General features: G+C 39.0%; 1 protein-coding gene across 1 annotated transcript in view; it reads left to right on the top strand.

Moving 5' to 3' along the window:
• Positions 1-21,341, top strand: part of RYR2 (ryanodine receptor 2) — an 810,210-nt gene that overhangs the window by 687,673 nt on the left and 101,196 nt on the right. Inside the window, exons 75-80 of the mRNA XM_019549810.1 lie at positions 2,929-3,041; positions 4,411-4,507; positions 12,420-12,523; positions 13,444-13,495; positions 13,636-13,689; positions 15,344-15,367. Coding sequence (XP_019405355.1) covers positions 2,929-3,041; positions 4,411-4,507; positions 12,420-12,523; positions 13,444-13,495; positions 13,636-13,689; positions 15,344-15,367 — 444 coding nt within the window. The remainder of the gene's footprint in view (positions 1-2,928; positions 3,042-4,410; positions 4,508-12,419; positions 12,524-13,443; positions 13,496-13,635; positions 13,690-15,343; positions 15,368-21,341) is intronic.

Raw genomic sequence — 21,341 nt, 5'->3', positions numbered from 1 at the left:
ATTTAGAGTTCATTTTATTATTATGATAGAGACACTGGTAGTCTTCCAAATTGCTTTAACACTGTAGATATATCAATAAAACATTGCACAACTGATTACTTTCTCTCTCTGTCTCTCTCTCTTTTTATAGTAGTTTTTTGTTTTAATGTTGAAAGAACATGGATTTTGGGGTATTATACAGAATGACTGGGATTTTTTATCAGGGTTTTTTCAGTTTTCAAATAGGGAACACTAGAATTCCTGATAGGGAGGCCAGTGGCAGGACCCTTGCTGCTCAGAGCTGGCACCTTGGACCCAGCTGGCTGTGGTTGACCTCCTGGCCATATGGGGCTAGAAGGACATGCTTTGACAGTTCAAAGCAGGCCACCACAACCAGAACACCTCCTGGGCAATAGCTGCCCAGATGGCTAGGCAGGGGGCACACATGGCAGTAGTGTCACACAGAGGCCAACTCTGCAGCCACAGCCCATTGGCAGCAGGCCCAGAAGGGCAGATGCCACTACTGGCAGTGCAGTCCCCACCTGGGTCTGGCAGGTGCACAGCGGGTCACAGCCAGGCAGCAGCCCCCACTGCCAGACTGCTGCAGTAGGTAGAGGGTGCAGGGAACTCTCAGGGCTGCTTTAGCAGTCTAGCTGGCACTAGGGGTATTGTCGCCAGGTACCAATTGGCTGGGCCCCAGAAGCTCCTGAGAGTAAGTAGCCCTGAGCTACTTGCCAAGGCAATTTTTGTATTGATGGGGCCAGGTCAGGGCAGTTTTTTATACTGCTGGGGTCAGCACAGGTGCTGGCCCTGAGCTCTAGCTCCCCCGGCTGCAGATCTGGGAGGAGCCAGGCAGGGTTATTTTGCCCCAAGTGGCATGATTTTCTTCACAACAAAATACATGTCCAGGCATGTGTGCTGAAGCAAAAAGCCCTGGCTCAAATTTGCACTGTTTCTATTTGAGTTGCTGCTAGCGCATGTGCTTGCATGCGTGGATGTACCCAAGGAGTTTTCCCTTGTCTGATCAATTTTTTGACAGTTTTCTTTGTTACATCAACAAAGACCAGATAGGTTTTTTTTCTTTTACACACATGTAAGCTTTCCATTTTTACTATTTCCAGATATCTTCTAAGATGGTCCGAAGATTTTTCCCTTGGGGAAGTATTGAAAGTTTTATAGTAGTTTGTGAAGATACTACTAATTACTTTAATTTGACATTTGGATTTGCCTAACATATTGATAATACACTTTGAGTTTGTTTTGTTTTTCTGCTCTTAACATAAATGTTATATAGTTGCTTGTTTTGTACCCTTCCTCATAACTATTTAGGTTCATTTTTATGTATTCTTTTGGTGGATATTATAGATGTTAACCTTTTACAGATTAATTCTTCTCCCTTGTACTGAATGATCTGCAATTTCCTTGAATGTTTAATTAAGTAATTGTATTCACAGCTCCTAGGAGTGTGTTTGTGGATTTTTTTCTGAGTGTTTCACTAAGTGACTAAGTTACTCTGATGGCTGCTTTTTCTGAAGCCCTTGCAAATATTATCTTTGTTATATATTTAAAGTAGCATGGCTAGTTTAATTATGAAGGAAATATCTTCTTTGATGGTGATATTTTAACATTCATTGTCCATTCTGATAATGTGTGAGACAGAAGACTGCTAACTCTGTGGCACACTGAAGCCTTATGACCTTGTTGTCTGAAACAGATGGAGAAAAGATTGATTCTTGAGTGAAGATTACATAGATTTGAAGAGAATAAACTATTTTTAAGAGCAAATATAACTGATAAGCCACAGAGGAAGATGTATTATTTTCTATTACTCACAACCCAGGTGGCTGCTTTGTTTCAACTTACCTTAATCCTAGACTTTCAGCCTTAAGGAGGGCGGACAGCATCATTTACATGTGTTTTAGTTAATTTCTTTTCAGAACTGCCTGCCACACTGGGCCAAATTTTATTCCATCTATTAGGCACACAAGCAAATTTAGGAAACGTATGTGTGATTCTATTCCACCCTGCTTGAGTGCTAAAAATCTACATTGTGTCCATTTTGTAACATGCCGTCCTTAAGATTGAGTCACAAGAAAGTAGTGAGGAGGAGGAGGTAAAGGAGGACCCACCCCCTTTTTTAGTTAACACTTTTTCAGGGGCTTGACTAGGATGGAATAAGATCCCATTTAGCACCTATGTGTAGAATCTAGGGCTAGACTCTATCCCACCTCCACTTCCATGCCCAATCGGTAGGAGGGAATCTAGCACATTGTGCACCGTTAGTATTAGCTTATTAGTTTAACTAAAAATGAGCTAGTTAAGAAGATTGGTGTGGCACCTGTAAGCCAGAAAGAGATACGCCAAAGTATAAAAATAGGGAAATTTTTTTCATTGAATTCCAAGACTATCTAAGAACACTGATATATGCTCAAAAAGCCTGATTGCTGGAGCAGCAATAAAGGAAAAGTGGGTAGTGTTTAAAAAGTGGAGAAATACAGAAAATTTATGAGGAAATATTTTAATTTTCATTTTGATTTGCTTTTATCATGAAGTTCACATAACATTTGTCTGACTACTTGACTCCTACGGGGAACACAATTTTTGTGATTGCTCTTTTATCTCTTATCTTATCAAAGTGGGGCTCTCCAGTAGCATAAATTTAAATTTTGGTAACAGGGGTGGCACATGCTTACCTCCTTGCACCAGTGCTGCTGCAGTTGAGGCAGGTTCTCAGCACAAGCTCTCCAAACACAGGCTGATGCTGCTGCAGCAGCAGCGAAGACTCCTTCCTGTATCTGCTCTGGTTTGATAACTGGGGCTGGTGCCCCAGTTCCTACCCAAATTATGCTACTGTCATTCCAAGTGTGCCCAGTTTATTTGTTTTATTAAAAATCAGTCAGTACACAAAAGACATACTGTTTATTTTTCATTGTGTAATTTGTATACTAGGTGGAGCATCCTCAGAGGTCCAAAAAGGCAGTGTGGCACAAATTGCTGTCTAAACAGAGAAAGAGAGCTGTAGTAGCCTGCTTTAGAATGGCACCATTATATAATCTGCCAAGGTAAGAATGATTAAGCTTGTCCAAAGGAAGTGTGTGTGTGTGTGTGTGTGTGTGTGTGTGTGTGTGTGTAGGCTTGCTAAAATACACACAGGTTAGGTACAGACATCTAAAAAGCCTGAGATAAAACTGATCTACATTACGTTGTTTTCTGTAAGCAGTGAACAGAACATACATTCACCCTTTGGTGGGGGTGTGAAAATCTTAGACCAGGTCCCACCATTTTGAAACCAATCTGTGTGAGCTGAACTTCTGTTATGTGGGTATAGGCCATTTGTGTGTGCTGAACTTTTGTTATGTGGGTATAGGCCATTTGTGTGTGCTGAACTTTTGTTCTGTTATGGGCATAGACCAGTTTCCAATCACTTATGTGGATAAAAGTGTAATGTCTGTACCTGGCCAAAGTGTCAATAACAGTGTTTTTGAGCTGTATCTTAGTGAGTAAAATATGTGGTGATTTGTTATGTTTTTATAGTAAGCCATAGAGCTGCGACATGAAAAAGATGTCCATTGTATTTTTTGTCCTTTGAGGACCATTCTGTTAAAGTCCTCTTTATATACTTTTTCTTTTCTATTTGTGTACATTTATGCTTAAATGGATTACATAGCCAAAACATGGACAAGTGCACCTGGGGGTACAACTGCAAGAAGACAAGGAAGAGTAACTATCTTATCAGGCCATTGGCCAGTTGTGGAACTAAGGTCACAGAAGCCAGTAGATGCTGAAACACTCTCCCTTTGGGAAATGGGCTGGCAATATTCAGCCACCATTGCTCTATTCTGTGTGCTCTTCTGTGCTGTGGTCTTTAGAGGAGCAGATTTCTGCTAGGCCAGAAGTGTGTATGCTCAAGATAGTTTCCCAGCCTTATCTTGTACTCCCTGCTTTTAGTTCAGCAGAATTTCAGCTTCCATAGCCCAGAGGATCTCAGCAGTTGTGAAGGAAAGGCACTAAATTTGTCCCAAAACATTTTTTTCCTTGTTTAGTTTTGGGTTTTGTTGTTTTCTTTGTTTTTCTTTGTTTGTTTTTATCTCTGTCCAGCTAAAAATATTTTTGGCATGTGTGTGTATGATCTGTACAGCATGTAGCTTGTAACAGTTCCATAAAAAAATAATTAGTCTGTTGCCTGAGCCAGAAGGAAATAAGGGACTTCATCATCATTCCCCAAAGTACACATGCCATGATAATTGACTAGGGTAGGTCTGTGATTAGGCTTCTAGAAAGTGGCAGTGGTTTGGATGTGTAAGGCCTGTGGTAACATTTTAAAAAAAGATTGGAAAATTTTCTACCAAAAAAAACCGAAAAAAGAAAATTGCATTGCACATTTTTAAAAAATAGATTAATAATTTTATCTTAAATCTGTGTTTTTTTTAGGCATCGAGCTGTCAATCTTTTTCTTCAAGGTTATGAGAAGTCTTGGATTGAAACAGAAGAGCATTACTTTGAAGATAAACTGATAGAAGACTTAGCAGTATGTTTTTGGTTCAGAGAGCTGTGGGACTGTATTATAGCTTATATCTACATGCAGTCTTGGACAGACATGAATTTATGTAAAAAAAAATTAACATATAAAACCAAAGTATTACTATTGGCCCAGGTCATATGACTCTCAGAAACATCCACAGAAGAGATCTTAAGGAGAGGAAATCTCCAAAAAGATCCCATCATCGTGTCAGGGAGGTGTCGTTTGGCCTATGCAGTCAAGACTATAGGCCCTGCTCCTAAGCCTGTTGGATTTTAGAGGCCTTTTCTAAAGAGGCCCTGTGTTCTTATCCCTGGCACAATTGTTTCCCTGGCAGAAATGTATGGGGTCTGACAGAGGGGCTGCAGCTCAGTCATCCTGAAAGTCTGTCCAGTACATGCTGAAGTCAAAGGAAGTTTTTACATTGTTTGAAAGGTTCCCTCCGGACAAAAAGTAGGGAGACACACTGGTCTGTTCTAACAAAAGAAAATGTTTAAGTTGCTTTAGTAGTTTCAAATTTATGGTATAAGAAGCCTATTTTGAAACAAATTAAATTTAAAACATACTTTTAAAGAAAAAGGAACATGATCAGCAAATACCTCACAGAGATTAATATGAGTAGTCAGGATAATTGGTTTCTTTCTGCTTTAAAAACTAATTACTTTTGTTGAAGACAATTTTCTCTAGAGCTGTTTTTTTATATTTTAAGGCAATGCATTCAATTTATGAAACTTCTGTCCCAGACCTCTGGGTGAAAATAAGAATATTTCCTAATTAGATTACTATTCTTACTGTCTGGGATACCAGTTGTAAGAACAAAAAAAAATAACAGTGCATTTACCTGCCTACAATAAATATTAGCAAGAAAATTCTTGACAAAAGATTGTTTAAAACAATGAATTTTTAAACCAGCTTTCAATGCATTATTTTAACAAAATCAAACCTTTTTCCTTTTTAATATTGTAGTCTAATGTTAACAGGTCTGAAAAGAATGTCTTAAGATCATTTTTTGATGTTTTAATAGTTTTTAACCATTTTGAAAAAGCCCAAGAATTGTTCATAGAATTATAAAGAAGTAGGGCTGGAAGGGAGCTCCATAGTTCATCTAGTTCAGCTCACTATCTGAGGCAGGATTATCTCAATGGTCCTGTACATTTTTTTTTACCTCTTAGAAAAGCTACACAGTCAACCTCAACACAACACCAGACATAACATCCTAACTTGCCACAGGAAAAGCAGGGGACCCATGGTGGCTAGCATCCTGCTTCTCTAAAAGTTGTTAATGTATGTTCAAGAGATCCCAGGAAAAGACCCATGCCACAAACAACAAAGGAAGCAACAAAGGAAGGCAAAGCTCCCCACGAGTCCATACCAATCTAAGCATGGGATAAAATTCCTTCCTGATCCTGAATATGATGATCCACCTGAAGACCTTCTAGCCAGGAACCTCTGAGTTTAAGTCCTGGTGTCAGTAGTACCAGGTCATCCTAGTCAAAATCACCAGCCCTGACTGAAACTGACACCCAATGCCTCTGAGGGAAGCTTAAAGAACCATGACACATGTAGCAGCAGGAGGGGTGGAGGGGACAAGGAATTCCTTTCCAGCACCGTGGAGCAACAAGGAAAGCCCAGGAATATGGGAAATATCCATAGCAGAACATAGGAATAGCTATGCCTAGGTCATCCCCAGTCCTTGTCTTTCCAACCTCTTTTTGATCACCTCCAGGAATGGAGAATCTGCAGCTTCCCTAGGTAGTCCATTTCACTGTCTCACTGTTCTAACAAGGAAGAAGCTTTTCTTGATAGCTAGCCTATACCAACTTTGCTGCAACTTAAAGCAGTTGGTCTGCTTCCTACTCTCTGCAGCAGAAGAGAAAAGGTGCTTTCCCTCTTTCTTATGGTAACCCTTCAAGTATTTGAAGACTGCTATCATGTCCCCTCTTATGTGCCTTTTCCACAAGCTCTACATGCCTATCTCCTTCAGCTTCTACTTGTATGACTTGCATTCCAAGACCGTTATCATTCTTGTTGCCTGCTTCTGGACTTTCTTTAATTTCTCCACATCCTTTTAAAAATATGGAGCCCATAACCACACACAATATTTAGATGAGACCTAACCAGTGCTGAATAGAGAGGTATGATCACCTACCATGTCTATCTCTTTATGATAAGACATAACTGTAATTTTAATTTACGTTATCCAAGCATAGTTATTGACATTGTAAGCCTGTAAAAATATTATATTTACCTTCCTGGTTCTGGATAATAGCATCTGTAACTTATTTAACTTGCAGAAATATAAACTGGCTAAATTAAAGTTTCTATGAAATAGGCATTGCACCTATATAAAAAGTGAGGTGCCTGCTCCTTCAGGCTAGGTACAGACAGTCAAAAAGCCTGAGGCTGAATCAGTTCGGTCTTTACAGGTTAGTCTAAACGGCAAAGGTTAAATTGAAACAAATGAAAAGACATTTACCTTTGATTCAGGAAATGCAGCCACATGCTTGCAGTGGTTCAGGGGAGAAGCCGGGGGGTGCTAGAGCAAGACTTTTTGGCTCTGTGTTCACTACTTCTTCCTGCTGCCCCCAAGGGCTCTGGGATTTGCAGCCCAGAATTACAGCAGAAGGACTCTTCAGGGATGCTCATCATTTCTTCTCCTGCTTCTAGATGCCTCAGATTTTGTAGTTCACAGTTGCAGCCAGCAGTAAATTTGAGCAGGGGAATGGGTATTTAACATCCCTTCCTGGCCCCAGACTCCAGATGGGGTTTGGCTGGAGGGGACAGTCCCTCTCCCCCACTCTCGCAGACTGGGCCACATGCCCAGCTGGGCTTGCCTCCCCCCCTTCCCTTGTCAGCCATCCCTCACTGCTCTTGCTAGGGGTGGGTCCAGCCCTGCTTTTTTAGGAGCAGACAGCACAACCCAGCATAGGGCTGCAAAGCATGCTGGGGGCTGTGATTTAACTTGGACCAGGAAGGGGTCTGGGACAGAAGTTTCATAAACTAGTTTGACCCAAATCAGTTAAGTATGATACTGCATTCAACCAGGTTCATCTTAAATCAGTTCCAGCTATTTTGAAGCTGGTTTATGTGCACTGAGCTTCTGTTCTGTTACAGGTTAAACCAGTTTCTGATCACTTAAAATGGTTTATGTGTAACTTCTGTACCTAGCCTAGCTGTTTGGATCCAGATTAAATCAGTATGAAGTACTACTGAGTTGACAGGATGGAAATGAATCAACCATTTGTCTGATCATTCACCTGGTTCTATACGACACAACAACCAATCAGCAGCAGCTTATGGCCTAAAGAACAGGAATGACAACAGGGGATAGCTGGAATGCAGCAGCAATTTGGTTACAGACTTTGTACCAACAAGGCCAGGAAAGGATAATGTAGAAGCTTTGAGTATAGAATTTTCATCAAACCAATCTCAGGCCCTTTATACCATCACAATGGTGAAAAGAAACTGATGCAGAATATATTATACATATAAACCAGAAACTCTCAATTTTTTTCAGTTTCTTCATCCTTAAATTTGTATGAAGGAGATAACTAAAAACCAAGGGGCTGACTTCATCCATAAACATTTTAGGATCCTTCGAGTGCAAATTATTATTCTTGTTTGTTTTTGCTTTATTTATTGATTCAATACAGGACTCTTTACTACCTGAGTTTGCTTTTTCTACTTTAATGTGGTATTTTGGCATTTAGCTTTTTAAAAGAAAAGCCAGTTTCTGAATTTGTTTCTGTTGCTCCAAAGCATAACTTTAAGGAATTTCATATCTTTTACTTTTAGGACTGTAACCACATTAATAGGAATGTACAAATTTGCATTTGGGTTTTGTCCCCCTAGCTATACAAGAACATCTTGGATTAGCTCATGTAAAAAGTCTTACATTTTGCATTAATCTGTGGAGGATGTATCTACATGAGACATTTACTGTGGAGATGACTAATTAGCTCCACAGTAAAGTCTGTATTTAAATGTGCAGCCCTATTAGGTCACAGGAAACTAATAAATGCTGCTGTAGGTTAGTCCTTGTAAACACAAGTACAATCCTGTGGTGGTGTTATTTAGTGTAGTACATCATACATGTAGACACTGATGGGGCTTGCTGGGGCACAAGGCTGATTCAGTGTGGGGGATGCCTGCCAGCTAGCCAGGTCAGAGCAGCCTTGGGTTGGCAGGCTGATGTGTAAATGTGGTGCACAGGAGCAATAAACTCCAGTGCAAATGTTGACAGTATTCAGTCGCATTAATAGCACTTGTCCTTAGCAAAGTTTATTAAATGTAGCTACTTCTGATTTGCGGTCTACTATATAAAAGGTGTCTTTCCCTGCGTGATTCACATTTATGCAATGAATCAGAATTTATTTGAGGTCATAAGTAGTTTCAGGGGAGGCATAAGACTTTTGTCATTTTTCTGGAGGCATAAGACTTTTGTCATCTTTCTGATTAATTTCTCCATTAATTTGTAAATGTAGGAAATGTTGCTTTTTCTGAAAGGTCACTAGGCAACAACTGTTTCTTTTGAGTAATTTTGAAATATTTTCTTTTTTAGAAGCAGTATCCCATCTATATTGTGTGGGATCTCTGTTTTCCCCTTACTTTTAGGCATTTTAAAGTAGGATCATAGTTTATTTTAAAAATAGAAATAATTGTTGTTGCTGAGTCATGATGTGAATTCTTGCCCTACTGTTAAAAACAGAGGACTGTAATTTCATTTAGGAAGTATATCTCAGGAAATGATGAATGATTAGCCAATTTATTTAATAATAAAGAGCAGGGGAAGAAAAGTATGAAAATACTAGTATGTAATCTAAACAAAACTAGAATATCTCCTTTGTGAATATTCTTTTCCTCATTCCATTGTATTGTCAGTGCCTTCCTATTGTGATCAAATAATATCTCAATGCCAAAAGTAATTATTTATGTGAACAATCATACCTGAGACATACTTTTTATTTGTATTTAATATGTTAACAAGTTGAAAAAAAGAGAAGGCCACTAGTCCATATTTTGTGTTTGAGATTCTATTCCACCTATTCAGTTTCTAAGTGGATTTTTGCACCTAAGTTGCATTCTAGTCCAGCTTATTCAGATGCAGAAAAACCATTCATGGATCTTCCTGTGTAACATGCTGCCCATCTCACCCTTCAGACTGAGTCAGAAAAAAAGCAGTGAGGAGGACCTATCTTTTACATTAACTGCTTTTAGGGTAGCCAGCAGGTTGGAGCACAATCACACTTAAGTGCCTAAATCCATTTCTGCATCTAGTGGTTGGAATGGAATCCTGAACTGTTCATCCACAGCATAGTTTTGTGAATTCCTGCTTTGCAGAAAGAAACTTGCTCTTGGAAATATTATGCTACCAAATAAAAATATGTTATATGCAGATTACTGTAGAGCTCTAAGGGAAATTTAAGCAATTTTAATGTACTTTCAAAGTCCAAACTCTTAGATACAGACACCCTTAGTTAATTGTAAAAGAAAAAAAAATCTCCAATTAAAAATGTAGGCAAAAAATAATGACCAAGCAAATATTATTCTCTTTTAAGCATAGAAGAAAATTATGTGGGTCAATGTAGAATCTGAAAAATGAAAGAAATTCTACATTAAGAAATGCTTGGGCTGATCAGAGAACACCAGATGCCACTTGTGGATAGATATACCCCCTCCCATCATAAAACTCTGGGAAAAGTTAACCATTTGGGCAGCTGCTGCTCTTGCCCAGCAAAAAATCAATCGGGAACAGGAAGCAGCATGGTTAGTTGGACTCTATTAAAGCATGAAACTATAGGTGCAGGGAACACTAATTTTCTGAAGCACAGACTGTTACATTAATGAAGAACCAGACAGAGTGCAATACATTGTATCTAATGGGAGAGAGAAGATCTTCAGGCCACCACCTAATTTAACATTGAAAACAGTACTTGTAAAGTTTGAGATCGTAGCTCAGTTCTAGGAATAGCTTATATGAGGAACAGGGTACTTCATAGCTTGAATGTTAGGTTTTTGTCATATGAAGAAAAGCCTGCAAAACCAACCTGGTGCAGCTGAATTAGATTATCAATAACAACTCTGAAGGCCATGATCAGTCGGTGACATAAAATAGATGTTACTAATGTTTTGGTACTACAGAAAATTAATTGGAGGCATTTCAGCATATAATTTTGCACATCTTTTTATACCCTACTTGCTTATAATATATACCTCCATAACATTAGATAAACCCCCTCTGCTTATCTTAAAAGCAGAAGTATAGAAATACTGATATGCCAGATGTGCAAATCATAATGGTATCCATATGGAATCCTTAAGAGCAGAAATAGGGCACAAAACCCAAGTTAGCTATGGCTGGTACAATAGAAAATGTTTTACTAAATATATTTTTAAGTCTTGCATAATGTTATACAAGACTAGGTCTTGTACTCACTAAAGTGTAGGCAGGCCTATTAGCATAAATGCTTGACCATCATTAGGATTCTGGTTCAGAATGTAGCATAACTCGAAAAAAGGTTTAGCTTTATAAACAGATGAGTTTAAAATGGAGGACATATATGAGATTGGTTAATATAAAACAACTGATGTAGCATTAGCAAACACCCAACTGTGCAAATTCACAAATGAGTCTGCAGTGTGACACAGCTGCACAGAAGGCAAATGAAGTTTTGGACTGCATCAAAGGGAGCATTAAGTAAAAGACATGGGAGGTGATAGTACCTCTTTACTTGGTACTGGGTAGGCTTCATTTAGAGCAGTGGTTTCTAACTTTGGTGTCATGACCCATTTGAGGTTGCAACAATAAAAAATGGGGTCATGCACTCCTGGGGAAGGAGGAATGGAGAGCATGTGCCCCCAAATTTATGTGGGGTGGGGGCGGGGATGCATGCTGTCTGCTGCAAGCTTGGGGCTCCCTGTCCTGCTGCTCTCCCCCTGGGGCCACCACAGCAGATTGGTTAGGTTCTTGATGAAGCCTAACCAGCCTCCATGGCAAAGCACCCCATGCCTGCCCAGCAGCAATGTGGGGCACAGCTCTATGCTGCCACTACTGCTGCTGCCACATGGGCAGGGGGTGCCTCACCATGGTGGCATGGCTAGCATGGGGCTCATGGCAGCAGTGCCAAGCCTCCCTGCCCTCCTGTGCTGGGTCCCACCTACTGGGCCATAGAGGCTTTTGGGGGAGGGCAGCAAGGTGGGGAGTCCCAAGCCTGCAGCAGGCAGCCCGCATCCTCTGCCCCCACAGACTCCACAGGCCGTGTTGCCCTTGGGACAAGGGGAAGGCAGGCTCCATGTTCCGCTCTGGCTGCAGCAGTCACCACCTCCTGTGGATGCTAACCAGGGCCTGGGTGCTGCTTGGGGAAGTAGGGGGCTGCAGGCCCTGGCTCTGGTCCTGTTGTCCTGAATCTGGGGCCTCACCCGGCAGGGCTGGGGTGGGGCAGGGGACTGTGAGTCATGAGTCGGGCAACAGCAGGGCTGGGGAGTGGGAGACTGTGGGTGGGGAGTGAGGGGCACATGGGGGGCTGCGGGTGAGGGGCAATGCTGAGGAAATGGAGTCATAAATGGGGTCATGCTGAAGAAAAGGTTGGGAAGCACTGAAGTATGGTGTGCAGTTCCTTGTAGTCCTGCGTTTCTAGGATTCTATGAAACTGTATCCTCTTAAATTTTGTAAATCTTCATGGATTGGATAAAAGTGCATTCAAGGTTCTGTTCAGGCTTTTTCTACCAGCTGTACATGCTGGTGGACTTCAAAACTGTAGTTCTAGGAGCAGTTTGGTACTAGCCACTCATACATTCAGAATGTCCTACTTCTGTATTTGCTTATTCTATATCTAAGGCAACTTTGGCAATGTAAGAGAGAGCTTTTATAATCAATGACTACAAGCATTTTCATATTCGGTTTTAATTTTCTTTCCCCAAGAGACCTGGAGAGGAGCCACCAGAAGAAGAGGAAAGCGTTAAAAGAGTCGATCCTCTTCATCAGCTCATCCTACTATTCAGTCGAACAGCCTTAACTGAAAAATGGTAGGGAGACTCTGAGAGGCTGCAAAGTTTTTTCATGTTTTCAAGTGGGTTCTGTTTTTAAAACTGCATTTATTGGCCACAAGGTGTCTTTGATATGCAAAAAGCATGGCTGTATAGGTTCTTGCAGAATTTACTTGCAGAGTTGTAAAGGAGTCGTAATGTATCGTATTTCCTTGCATCTGGCACACCCTGGAATACAATACACACCTTGTTTTTGAAAGAAAGAATGGATTAAAAAATAATTTGCCTTGTAGTAAGCATAATAACAACCAGAGTCTGTTCTTTATTCTGCTCTGTTTGAGACCCATGTAGAATTTACTTTTATTTTTGCCCACAATACCAGATCCATATTTCTCCATTTACCATGTTTCTCACATATAACATGCAGGTGTTTTGGGGGAAAAATGGTGTTGCATGTGAGAAAATATGGTACTTTTAGGTATTTTAAAAAGAAAGTAACACAGTGTTTTCTGCAGGCAAACAAATGTGGCTATGAATTCTGGTGGCACATTTATAGATTCTATCTGAAAAGGTCCCGTTAGTTATTCAGGACTTACTGCATATCTCTGCTTCAAAAACTGATAGTAACATTCCTAGCTAAAACTGACAGTTTATCTGTAGTGAATTTTATTCTTTAGATTGTTTTAGTCATTTCCTTCTGCCCTAAAAAGACCCTTATGAAATTGTCAAGGGAGAAGAAAAGCCTTTAAAACATTTTTTAAAGGTTCTTAATATAAAAATTTAAGACAGATCACTTAATAACTAAGCAAACTGCATTTGGAATTATACAACATTTGTCCAGTTATGTGCTTTTTTTCTGAAAAGTTATTTGAGTTTTTTAATTATTTATGGAACTGCAGCTTTTATATCAGTGATCATAACTTCTTCTCCCACTTTTCCCTTCTGCATCCTTTCCACAGCAAATTGGAAGAAGATTTCCTGTATATGGCTTATGCTGATATTATGGCTAAGGTAACTTTTCCATCAACTTTTTCATTTACCTTTTAATAGAGCATGGGAAAGACTGAGAGGTCTTTTCTGTATCTTAAGCTGGGGCTGTGTTTTATTAAAAAATGAAAAGGCGTAATTGTGTTGCTTTTACATGCTTTCAGAGCTGTCATGATGAAGAGGATGATGATGGTGAAGAAGAAGTAAAGAGTTTTGAAGTAAGATTGGAGCTTCCTTTTGTTTCTTGTCTCATATTGGACATTTTTTTCATAGCTTCTAACTGACATTTATGTTTCTTGCTTCATGGCTTACTGCAGCTTATTATGTCTATGAACTGCATGTCAGAAGCTGGATTGGCAAATATAAGTTATCAGAATGACAGTAGAAAAATGCAAAGAAAAGATGTGCTGGTACATCATTTTAAATTAAATTATATATATAATGTAACAGTAAGTCTGTCTTACATTTTTCACCAACTTCTCAGCCAGTAACAGTTCAGCTGACTTACTATGTTTGCAAATTATTTTGAATATCTGTTAAGAAATAGTTGTCTCATACAAGATTTCTTGAAATTCATAAATGTGGATCGAGAATTAATACTAAAAGAATGTCTTCTACAGTAATGATGAATACAAAAACAATGAATCAAACTATTTGTTTCATAGCATAAAAAGCAGTATTTGTTTAGAATATGTCAGTTTAGTTACACCAAGCACATATTATTACTAGTATAGTTATTTTCTGTTCTAAATATGGGAAAACTCAGTCACTATACCAGACTTACTGTGAATTAATATTGACTTTTTAATGATGAATGCTTTATGTGAGGGTTTAGATGTTTTTGTGACTTAATGAGAAGAAATAGATATTTGGATTTCTTCCTAGTTCTGTCATGGACTTCCTGTGGGATCTTAGATTTTCTTTTCCAATCAGGGAAATGGGAATAATAATAGTTCCTTTAATTTCTAGGGATGTTGTAAGATTAAATTCATTAACATTTGTGAAAAAATATTCAGATCCTTAGGTCAGAAGCATCATACTATGATATTAATGTATGGCTATTACTTTTATATATTATCCTCACCAAAACAACAAGACACAGAATGTTTTTATTATCCTTTCATTGTTTTGTCAGGATGTGAATACATTTGAATCTTGAAAATGATGCAGGGTCTTTCAGTTTGCAGTGAATGCTTTTAACCAGTTTGTCCACTTTTAACATATCAAACAGGTTATAGTCTATATGATACAATGATGAATCCTTTAAGGCTAGTGCACCATCCATTTGGCTGTGCCTAAGAATTAGAAGAGCTTTACTAATAAATCCTAGTCCAGCTAACTTGCCAGATATTTGATTTACAAGGCTATAAGTCTCAAACTTGCTCAGATAAAGCATCTTAATTTAAATTCCAGGCTTGAGTGATTACATTTGTTTTAGCCTGTGTGATTTCATTGGCTAAGGAAGGAGTAACTGGCTGTGTTTTGGTAAACTTTTGCTCTTGTGCTCACATATAATGGTTGTATGTATAATGGCTCCACTGCATAGAAACTTTAAAAAAGAGAATGTGGGAATCCATGAAGGGGATTTGCAGGAAAAATATATTAACATAAATTTATTATGCTACATTAGTATCTAAATTATTACTTATTATCTCTTTACTGATGCTGTGGATTTAAGCTATCCTGAGAGAGAGGATCTCACTTTCTTTGGATTTTTTTTTATCCATAGCTGTTAAGATTGTTTAAATAATTGGTACATTTTTTGAGAAATAAAATTCTTTGTATCTATTTGGTCAATCAATTATCTGTTATATATATATTGGACACCTTTGCTTATTGCTATTTCACTTCTTGTCCTCACCCTTCTTTAAGGTCACAGGATCCCAACGCAGCAAGGTAAAAATAAATGTGTGTGTATTTGTCTGGGTCTAATTTTATGCATTTTAAACCCAACATCTTGGATAATCTTATCTAAAGGGTCCTGAAAATGTTTTGCATTGTTTTCAGCTCCAGCCTGACTTATCTTCACAAAATCTCTCATCTGAATAAAATCTTCTTTAAACTCCAAGTTTAATTGTTCAAAATATGTCAAACTATGTTTTGTTTTTCCTTTCTAGGAAAAACGCAGTAAACTTTGACTATTTCAAATCAACTTAATTTCTTATCAGTAGTACTTTTTTAACAATAATCGGTGACTTCATCCCTGGGCGTGTCAGTTTATCCAATTTTCAGATACCAGACAATGTATTTATTTAGTTGAAATGTTTCTTTCGTGGAGTGAAAGGAAATACAGACGTATTTTTCCTTCTTCAATGTACTGCAACTTTGCCGCACTTTTAGCCAAGGTACTTGATGCTGTTTCAGCCCACAAAGTCATTGCCAGTGTTTAACCCAGCATAATATCAAGGGTTTGTCAATTTTTGTATGATTTCAAATCCTACAAACTAGATTATCATTCTTTCCAAACTTCTTCACTAAATGGAATCTAAATCTAGAATTGTAGACTAAGTGACGTTGGTGTATTGATTAAAAATAGTTTTATCCACTTTGGTGAAAATGGTTTGTCATAATCTTAAGCCTTAATTATGGGGGCACTGCGTGTCTTGATTAAGGTTTCATTTTAGCACAGGTGTGAATTAAGGCGTTTGTTTCAGTTTTTCTCTAACAGTTTGTGGCCAGTTGGTGTGAAATTTCAGTTTTTGGCCTGCTGAGTTTCTTACATGGTCTTTGGTTTTGAATTTCTTGTTAACTGATATCTCTTAAGAACTGATATCTCTAGCTATGCAAAACTTGCTGAAAAATAGACCTTTTATACAAGAGGTAGTTTGGGTTTAGGGGCTTTTTTTAAGACTAGTGTACTTATGACAGGTGCAAGCATGTGATGTGCATGCAGTCAGGATTGATGTACACTGGGCTCACACAAACATGCTTGGTTGATTGTGGCTGGGCATGCACAACTGTAATTGTTCACTGGGCTCCAGGCAGCCTACGCGTAAACATACGCACAGGTCCAACCACGTATCCTGGCATGGGATACATTTGTTTCTGTTAGATTTTATCTGGAAAAAGTATTTATGAAGCTGCTGATAGATAAAATATGCTCCGTGATAAGCTGAAAAACCACCAGAGCATTTTAAAAGTTTATGAAAAGGGACCTACCTAAGTCATGGTGAAACAGTGGGTTTTTTGCAGCCTGCCCGCTGTGCCCAGATCTAATTTCACAGGCATATTGCTGCAGCCCCGAGCCTCACCAATTTATAGAGGGGCCTTTCACTGCTGATTGGTAGAGAGTGCATTCATTCAATCTACATCACTACTGCTCTATTTGCCTGATCCCTCACCACTGATTGGCAGAGGGCACCTTCACTCAGTCTACCTCACTACTGCTTTTTTTTTTTTTGGCTGATTTTGTGGAAAATTGTGGCCAGTGCCAGATAGCCTAGTAATCACAAACAATGTTATTTTTTACTGTTTCTGTGAAATCTATGAAACTGTGATTTAGGTAGTTTCCTACCTGTGCAATTATAGATGAAAACAGTGTTTAGAAGCAGTTAACATTCCTGCATATGCATATCAAATCCACAAAAGCAGGACAAAACTTTAAATGTACTATCAGCATATAATTTATACTCCTTTATATATGATCCCACACCTTTCACATGGTACAAAACGTTTGCTCTGGTCTACATCTTCTGTCAGTGCAGGATTTCCTACCCTGCTAGTAGAAGTCTGTAGGTAGCTCAGAAGTGACACAGCTTTACTTCTTGGCAGGAAAAAAAATCAGGATTAAAAGGGCAGATGAAAATTTCAATATTTAATGTAGTTTACTTATTTTTTCTGGGCATTTGAAAAAGAAAGAAAGAAAGAAGAGTGATAGCCAAATGGGTAAGGAGTTACAATTCCAGCGTTCTACACTAGTCATCACTAAACGTATGGTATTAATTTTGTTATGCGTCATCTGCAGTTAGAATTACAGGAGTCTTTTAAAGGGGTTGAATTCCAGTAATAAAAGATCAGTAGGGGTTCTCCAACTCACGCGTCAGGTAATTTTCTCTGTTTGTGGCATGAGTGATGTTTTTAGGGAGTTCTGTTTGGGTCTGTCAGAATATCACCCTACTCAAATAAAGCAGTTTAATTTGGGAACAGCTGGAAAGAAGAGGTTACTATGTTAAATGATTTCTTCTTTGGGTCTGTAAAAGATGTGCATGTCACCCATTCTCTGGCTATGAGTAGAAAAAAATACTTGATTTCTTTAAAATTAGAAACTAATAATTAAATTCATAGCATAGGATCCACGTTGCTAGAAATCGTCCAAAACAATGTCCTGTGGTCACTACATAAAGAGAGTGACCGTACACTGTGTCCTTCAGACACGTTTCTCTTAAGAATAATGAGAAGAGCAGGTTCCAGGTTCAAGTAATCTCAGATAGTTGTGTTGTTTCTTGGAGAAGAATTGAAAAGTCAAACTAGTCTTTAAAGGTATTTTTTCATTGGCCTTCACCAGTCATCAGGAATATGGAACGAGCTCTAAAATTCTCTCTCCAGAACTTCTAGGTCTTCTTTGGAAAAGACCAGTTGAAAATCAGCTTTAGAGGATATCTTAACAGAATAAGTTATTAGGGTGTTCCTTCAATTTTGGGGCTGTTCTTACTTAAGGGCAGGGAGACATATTACAAACTTGGATTAACGCAGAATCTGAGAGCAAAAAAAGGATTCCCATTCCTGACATGGAACCACCCTCTTTTTATGGAAGCAAAGTAAACCAACAAACGAAAAACAAATTGCCCCCCAACAAATCCTAAAGAGATCCATGTTTAAATGAATAGTAATTACTATGACATTTCCAAAGCGACCCCTGAAACTCAACCTGGATCTATCCAAGCATAAAGCATGTATATTTGCATTCACAGACTGGGTGTTTATATACATAGTTCCCCAGCTTGCATACACAAAGAATGTTCTCTTACATCTTTACAGATGACAGTATTGTGACTGTTTGGCCTTTAGTTAGAAAGTGAAAGATATTTAGCTCTGTATTAGAGCAGTATTACAGAACAACACTTGATTGGCTGCTCTGAGGTATGCATTACTTATTTGTTTTTTTTAAGGAGCAGAATAAAGAGCAGCTTTTTGACAAACTTAACATTCAAATGATCTGCTTCAGATAGCTAGTTAATAGAAGATACGTGATGTGTATATGTATATATGTGGCCAAGAAAGCAAAATGGTATACATTTGCATGTTTACAGAGTTATGAAAAACTGAGAACTTAAAGCCAGTTTGTTCTTCAGATGTGACACAAGGCTCCCATATACTTCCTTGGGAACTGAGTATGTACTGCTGAGAGAGAACTATTCTCCTTATTGCTTATCCAGAAGGTTGAAGGATGGATTGTCCTGAAACATGCTTGTGTGGCATGTTTAGAAATATTCTGTCAAATCTATAAATCTATTCTATGTAATACTTGTTTATTGTATCAAAATGATCCACAAATTGAGTTTGTTTCTATGACTGTGCGAAATGGCACTGTTCTGTTTCACCTTGTGTTTCGATGGTTCAAGGGAACAGCATTTCATCTTAAATTTCATTTTGAGTCAAAACTGCTGTTCCACTCCATTCCATCAAAACAGAAAAGTTGTTTTGACACTGTTTAAAGCTTTGCTAGATCATGCCGGGGTCAGGATTCCAGTGTTCTACACTAGTCATCACTAAACGTATGGTCTTAATTTTGTTATAATTTTCTCTGTTTGTGGCATGAATGATGTTTTTAGGGAGTTCTGTTTGGGTGTGTCAGAATATCACCCTACTCAAATAAAGCAGTTTAATCTGGGGACAACTGGAAAGAAGAGGTTACTATGTTAAATGATTTCTTCTATGGGTCTGTAAAAGATGTGCATGTCACCCATGCAAGAGCACACTGGGGGTGGGAGGCATCCCAGCTGAGCTGCTTGCCAGGGCCTGGAGCTAGATTGTGCCGGGGGGCTGCCTCCTGCCCCCAGTGCAATCTAGTGCAGGGCACCAGGAAGCCCCTGGTGTGATCTAACATGAGGTACCACCCCTGGCACTATCTAGCAAGGGGGATGGGAAGTCAGCCCAGCTGAACTGACTTCCCATCCCCAGCCTATGGTTGAACTGTTTCGAGCAGCCTCATTTTGTTTTGAGGCTATTTTGATGGTTTTTCTTTCATTCTGATTTTGCTGTTTCTACCTCAAAATTGGTCAAGACAGTGTTGAAATGAAATGGCCAGTGAAATTTTGCACAGCCCTATTTATTTTCCTGACAAAAGCTTTACCTTTAGCAGTTAAAGGATACAAAATGCTTACTGTTTTATCCTCATATTTCTATTTTATTCAAATCACTTTGGTTCAGTAATTTCTTCAACGGTTTCTTGCAAATTCTGGATACAGCTCAGTGCAACAGTGTGTTCCTATAAGAAACAGTATCAAGGTACATGAGGACTATATTATGATAGCACAGATATGACAAATTTCAAACAATATATTTGCCTGCTTTTTATTATGCTTTGATTACCAGTGAAGTATTAAATATTTAAATCAGTGACTGTTTAATTTTGGCATGAGAATGGGCAACTATTGATATTAATGGGACAGTTTATATTTCTGAGCTATGGTTTCATGCTTCCTTCATATACAAACACTCACTGTTGCACTGGTTATGCACCAGTTACATTCTGAAGGCTTTTTTCACAATCATAATATCTTGAAGCTATTTTTATAAAGTAAAAATTACTACTCTGGAAAACAGTTAAGAGGTTTGTTCAAAGTGAGCTGTCAGAGGGTCCAGTGCACCCCTTAGGGCTAGTATTCACACACAAACACTTTTGGCATCTTCCGTTGCTTCTGTCTTTCCTGATCAGGTGTCAGTCCTTTTGGAGCACAACGTTCAAACCCCAAACTGAAAAGTCTACTGGGCTGGATGTGCACAGCCTATGGCCTTTTGCAAACTGGAGCTGGAGTGTCATCAATTTTTGGCCTTTTACTTTCAGAGTGGGTACTCCGGCAGAGTTGGCACAGAACAGGAGCTAAGGGAACCTATACTCATCATCTCCTCTTGGTCCAACCCAGGAGCCCAATATTAAATGGGTTAGGGTCATTCCTAAGGCTCTATCACTGCTTCCCTGGGCTACTTCCTATCTTCTGTGTTTATCAGCATCTCTTACCACCCAGTGATGTATACAGGTTCTCCTAGTACCAGCCACAGAGCATCTTTAAGGCAATCCCACCCTCACCATCTGCTATACTGTACTGCCTGGGATGCAATCTTTTTCTCCCAACTATTTCTAAGTGGCTTGTTGGTAACAACTGGGAAAGTACTTAACCCCCCCCACCCCAATTCCTTTTTGGACTGTTGCTGTATAGGGACTATTTCTCCTATTATGGCCATAGTTTCTGAAATTCTCACATTTGGATCCATATATCATATAATGTCTCCATACAAGTCAAGCAGCACTGTGCTGAAAACATGTAGCCCAGTGTAGTCCCAACTGGCATCAAGTGTGGAGCTCTTACATGTGGGATACCCCAGAATGCAAACCTTATTAGTTATTATACCTGCTTTGATTTGTCCTTATCTGCCAAATGGGGCTTCAGTAATAAAGCACTTAAATGTGTGCTCTTTTTAAAAAAATTTTGCTAGATAGGTTGGAATGCTGATCCATAGATGCTTCTCGAGCAAATCCCGGGACATCATTCTTCCCTCGTACTCGGCCTTGATGAGGCCGCAGCTGGAGTACTGTGTCCAGTTTTGGGCCCCACAATTAACAAAGGATGTGGAGAAGCTTGAGAGAGTCCAGAGGAGAGCCACGCGCATGATCAGAGGTCAGGAAAACAGATCTTACGATGATAGGCTG

This window comes from Crocodylus porosus, unplaced genomic scaffold (genome assembly GCF_001723895.1).
Source record: "Crocodylus porosus isolate Cpor-Errol unplaced genomic scaffold, CroPor_comp1, whole genome shotgun sequence".
Classification (NCBI taxonomy): domain Eukaryota; kingdom Metazoa; phylum Chordata; order Crocodylia; family Crocodylidae; genus Crocodylus; species Crocodylus porosus.
The sequence above is the reverse complement of the archived record's forward strand: the minus strand, read 5'-3'. Positions and strand labels throughout refer to the sequence as shown.